General features: G+C 31.7%; 1 protein-coding gene across 1 annotated transcript in view; it reads left to right on the top strand.

Moving 5' to 3' along the window:
• The window catches only part of LOC106102117 (probable G-protein coupled receptor 139), a 25,519-nt gene extending 23,609 nt beyond the window's left edge, over nt 1–1,910 (top strand). The window contains exons 6-7 of the mRNA XM_013281526.1: nt 7–174; nt 1,294–1,910. Coding sequence (XP_013136980.1) covers nt 7–174; nt 1,294–1,517 — 392 coding nt within the window. The 3' untranslated portion in view covers nt 1,518–1,910. The remainder of the gene's footprint in view (nt 1–6; nt 175–1,293) is intronic.
• Nucleotides 1,911–5,761: the final 3,851 nt, after the last annotated feature.

The raw sequence follows: 5,761 nt of genomic DNA, 5'->3' as shown, positions 1-5,761 counted from the left end.
TTAAAGGTTACAATGCTTGTCCCGCAAGCAGTGTGGTAGTTACGAACGGTAATGTTTTCACGAGGAAACTGACGAAGAGATCCAAAGCTGAGAAGAGAACGGATCGTACGACCAAAATGTTAGTAGCCGTGCTGTTGTTGTTTCTACTGACTGAATTCCCTCAAGGCATCCTTGGTGAGTGCCACTTTATGCAGAATTATCTTGTTCTAGCTTACTTATAAATTAATACTAAGAGTAATAAAAAACGAAGTTGTAGTTATTACCATATAAAAATAACAAGTCACTTTTGTTCATTCTATTGACAAATCCTAATGACATTCAAGCTGTCAGCGACAAACTTACGATTACGTCAATGCTATGGTATTGTAGTGATGAATTTTCTACGGAATAGGAAAATGGGTAGTCAGTATGAAAAAAATTTTTTGTATCTTTAAAAAATGTAATGTTAAAAATAAAACAAATCAAATGTTTTCTAGTGCAAAACGCAGTTACGATAGTCAGATATCTTACTATTTATCTAACTAATCTTACTAATTCTTACTAATGTTATAAATGCGAAAGTTTATATGGATGGATGTTTGTTAGAGTTTGTAGCCTAAACGGCTGAAGGGATCTCGATGAAATTTGGCATAGATATAGAGGATAGTCTGGAAGAACACATAAGCTACTTGCTTTTTTTTCTTTTCATTTCTCGCGGTCGGAGTGGGGGGCGAAAGCTAGTTCTTTTATAAAAGTCCATGCATTGTTAAAGAATGCAGATCAACCATAATTTCTTATATTAAATAACTTCTCATGACCAGATTCAAACTAAGCGGTAAATAAATAAATTTTTAACTTCTAAGAAAGATTTCCATTTTCAATTCCCTTAAGTACCTAGGCACAGGAATGTTTTTTCTACTAAGTACATAAAACCCTTTCTTTAAATCCCGGCCGCAACTCAATTATTCTAAGATCACGAGGTGTTTACCCATTGTACTACGCGGGAATGTCACATTTTTATCGGCGAATTCAAGTAGCCGCTCACTTGTTTGCCTCCTTATAATAAACGAGCTGTTGCTCGCGACTTCGCCCCCGTGAAATTGAATATTATACTTGTAAAGCTTATGTTACTCACATATAAATTACCTATCTAATGGTAAAAGAATGTTTAAAATCAGCTCAATAGTTTTTGCGTGAATCAAATACATACAAAAATACAAATCTTTCTTCTTTATAATACTAGTGTAGATAAAAAATTAAAGTATTGTGCGACAACCCTAAATAATGTATTAACAGTGTAAAAATCTTCCACAGGTTTAATGAGCGGTGCGCTGGGCCGTTGCTTCTTCAAGCGATGCTATGATCTTTTCGGAGAACTGATGGATGCTCTGGCACTGCTGAATGGAGCCATCAACTTCATATTGTACTGCTCTATGTCACGCCAGTTCCGGACAACTTTCGGTCAACTTATAAGGAACCGTTGTACGACAACACCTCGGGCTAGCTCGAATACTGAACTTCAAACTACATACGTCTGAACTCATACTGAAGGACAGTTTGGACCAGATCTAAAACAAGCAACTGAACCCTTATGCCGAACACTGAGATATATAAATCGAATTATACCATTTTAAATTTAAAACTTATGTTAAAATTGTTGTCGATAGTTAAGAATTACAGATATCTCGTATGTCGGGTTCTATCGTATATTGTAAATCCTTTATCATGGGACTTAGCATTTATCAGATAAGACTTATTATTTTTTTTATATAATACATGCATCAAAATGAGTGCACATTCTGCCATCAAGAGAAAGAGACCAAAGAAGCTTGATTACTAGAATTTTAAAAGACTTGTTTTTAAATGTTTAAAATAAATAAAACGCAATTATTATTTTTAAGAACAAAATATAGATATAGTTGAGAGTAACCAAATGTCAGAATAAATTTTATTCTATATAATAGATATAAGTTTGCGTGATTTATGTTTATATTTTAAGACAATTCATTAAAATAGTATTGAGTATAAATTGTTAGCTTAAAATAAGGTAAAATACCATTGATAATAGATATAGTAAACTTAAAAAGGCACTATTTATTATTCTCAAAAGCCTTGTATTTTTATGTTCAGACTATTTGATTGTAAATTTTATATGGAGAATTTAATATGAATATTGGTGGAACATCGTCCAATGGTTAACCACTAATAGTTATAAATTTCAGTTTTGTATGTTCATAATGCAAGAAATTATAAAATAGAGAAGATAGTAAAGGGAAAAATAATCAAATGAATGTATAAATTAAAAATGAAAAGTCAGTTTTATACATTTAAATATTGTTGGAATGGTACTAGTTATGTCTTTTAAAATAAATAATTATAAAGCTTTAAATGTTTTTAATATGAAAAAGTACTTCATGCATAATGTTTGTTTTATTTTTATAATACACTAACTGTTCCCGTGCATCCGTATTAAATTATAAAAATTTCATTTTATTGTTCACATTTGTCATATTATCAATTGCAAATGACAAAACAAAATGACATGATGTCAAACCATGGCAACCTTGCTTTCTTGATGTTGGCAACAACTATGGTCTCTTTCCCACATTAGGGTATTTATCCAAAATATTTATTATTTTTCACACGAAATGTAGAAATACTTAGTAAACAACATTGTTGGCCACTGTTGCCCACACATATTTTAAAATTTCTTCGCAAATTTTTATTACAATACCTTTCTTCACAGTAAAATAAACGTATAAAATTCGTAATGCACATTTTCCTTGGCGTGGATCTAACCAGAACCTGGAGATTAGAAGCGCAACCTTGTAGCACAAATATTAATTTTTATTTCATTGAACTATAAAACTTATTAAGCTGCTATTATTTTTAATTTACTAATTGAACTTAGGTAAAATACTGTGTAAATAATATACAATTTCACCTGCGTCACAAGTCACAACGCAACACAAGAATTACACAAGTTCATTTGGTAGTAATTAAGCACGAAAGAGGTTTAAGTTAAATCTCCCTTAGGACCCATTACTCCCACTGGTATCAAGATAAGAACATGTAACATTAGATTATCCTTTCCCTCATTATCCTTGAAAAAAATTTTCCAGCTCAGGTTTTAATAGTAAAACTCACAGTTCGTCTTAAACATTTTTCTGCCTTTGTTACTTTCCAGTTCTGTTTTATTAATAATGCTTTTGCAAGATTAAACTCCACGGAAATTACTCAGGAGTTCATTCTTTCAATTAACTGATTGAAAGAGTGAAACTAAAATGTTAAATAAAGCACTTTTAGATTGTTTTGTTTTATATATTAAAGTAAATTCTTACAATAGTAAAAAATCGTAGAAGAGAAAAAGATCGTTTTGATAACAGTTCTGAGATTTCTTTTCCAAACAAGTGAACATAAGGAAATAGAGCAGAGAATATAAAAAGGACATATACGTGGGTTTCACAGACCCTTTATAAATATGCCGAGACATTAAGAGATAAAACGGATTTGAGTAGATTGAGTCGCGCCATCGTACTTTCCGTTTTCTATGAACGTGTTTATTTTTAGTCAATGACGTAATTCGTTGGTAAACGACATTTACGACAGTGAAATTTCATTGTCTTTACAAATTAATCTATTCTACCTGATTACAATTATACTCTGGCCAGTGTTTCAGCAGAAGCTGTACAATACGTAGTAGACAGAAATACCTCAGCCCCGTATATATAAATATAGCTCTGTTGACAGAAATAGAATACCAAAATTCATTACGTGTCATCGAGGACACTAATTACAAATATAATTACCATTTGATACTCGTTATGCAAAATGGTTCCAATGGGCGTGTCGGAACCAACAGATGTTTATTGCAAGTTCCACTATTAAAATGCTAAAAAACAAAATGCGGATAAGTATCTATTAGCTATTCCATATAAAATTGCAAGGACTAATGACGTTATTTATAGATTTAAGTAATGGTTTAGAAACATTCGAGTCGAGGTTACAAGTCTAAAGTCTCTCTACTTCCATTTGTCTTTTATCAAGATAGATAAGGAAACAATTTGTTCACGAATCCTTCCTCATAAATCATGCTACACTAAAGAGCTACGACTGCTACGAAGGGCTAAGTGAATTGAGCTACATGATTCACTCGAAAGGGACTTTTATGTAGGGTATTCTTATAATATTTGCAAGGTTTTTGTTAAAGTAAAAGACCATATGATACAGTTTTTTATAAACCATGAATAAAGAAAATAGGCACATAGTACGCTCATCAAATAAAACATCTAACACAGTTGCTTTAACTAATAATTCAATAGTATATTTCTTCCGAATATATTTTAAACAATGCTAATTATTAAGGCGACTTGATTGTCCAATGTAACTAAGACAAACACTAAATTGTTTTAAAGTAAGTACGAGTACAGAGAATTATCATAATCTTCTAGCTACCCAAGCAGCGATGAATTGTATATTTTACAGTTTTGAAGTAAATTAAATAGTCATTATTGTATGCTGTAGCTCAAAAAGAATTTCCTTAATTAAATGTTTAAAGATCCGGAGACATAAACCGAATAACCTTTACGGTAATTGTATGTGAATTTAATTCCAGGAACAGAGCACAGTTTTCTGTTTAACTAAGATTAATCTGTATATTTGCTCTGACCTCTCATTATAGAGATCATGTTGAAGATAAAAATATCTTTGCTATTGGAAATGATAAATGGATAAACTTCAATATAAAGTTACCTCTGACTACAAATGTTAACTGAAAATTTTAACAGCCAAGTTTATGCAATATATTCATTTATAAATTTTCTTTTAACAAACAAGTAAACAAGCGCACGCATTTAGAAATCCTAGTGGATTTCCACAGAAATACAAGAAACCTAGTCATAGGCCAAGTTGTTGAGAGTCTCGGTATTCTGTTTCATCCAGTGCCCTCCCCACAAGTTTGATAAGATCGTTGGTACATTTTGTCGTATCAAACTACAAAGCGTGGACCTCTCCGCGGCTATTCTAGAAAGTTCTACAAAGTTTCCAGTACACAATAGTTTCGTTGTATCGATGCCAAAACAAAACGTCTTTTTGTATATTTGACAAACTTTTTATATCTATATTGTTTTAGAAAAGAATTCATCATTGTCATCATCAGCCTCTATCTGCACACTGCCGGGAATAGGCAATCGATAACAAGAAAATGATTGATATTGTTTTATAACAGGAGTCCAACAATAAAACGTGTTTAGATACAAGAATTTTCAATAAACATCAAAGTACAAAAGTCTTTTGTGTTCGTAATGATTGATTCCCAATAAAGCTTTACAAAACAATGATGATGTGGTTCCGAATTAAAATATTGGACTCCGGTAACCTTTTATACAATACTGGCATAACGTAATGACTTTGCCTACATATATACTGTGTACTAGAAGTATATAATATAACAAAACCTAAATACACACTTTTTTTGTATGTAGGATGTCAGCAATATTAGTCGAATTTTCCGTAGCCTCGTATATTAAAATTACAAAATATGTCTTCTTCCACAAGTGTTTTATTGTTGAAAATGTCCTTTGAACACAGACGATGACATAATTCAATTATTTATGTACCTATGCTGTTCCATTTCCTGGTAAAAATGAAAAGGTTTTGAAATAACAAACGTGCAGTACCACTTTTCCACTCGACTGTAGCGAAGCGTGTTGTGGCTCCCGCACTTAACCATACCTTTTGTAACAACACAATAGCTCCTTCAGTTAGTAACTGTTTGATTTTA

This window comes from Papilio polytes, unplaced genomic scaffold (assembly GCF_000836215.1).
Source record: "Papilio polytes unplaced genomic scaffold, Ppol_1.0 DF823923.1, whole genome shotgun sequence".
Classification (NCBI taxonomy): Eukaryota; Metazoa; Arthropoda; class Insecta; order Lepidoptera; family Papilionidae; genus Papilio; species Papilio polytes.
The sequence above is the reverse complement of the archived record's forward strand: the minus strand, read 5'-3'. Positions and strand labels throughout refer to the sequence as shown.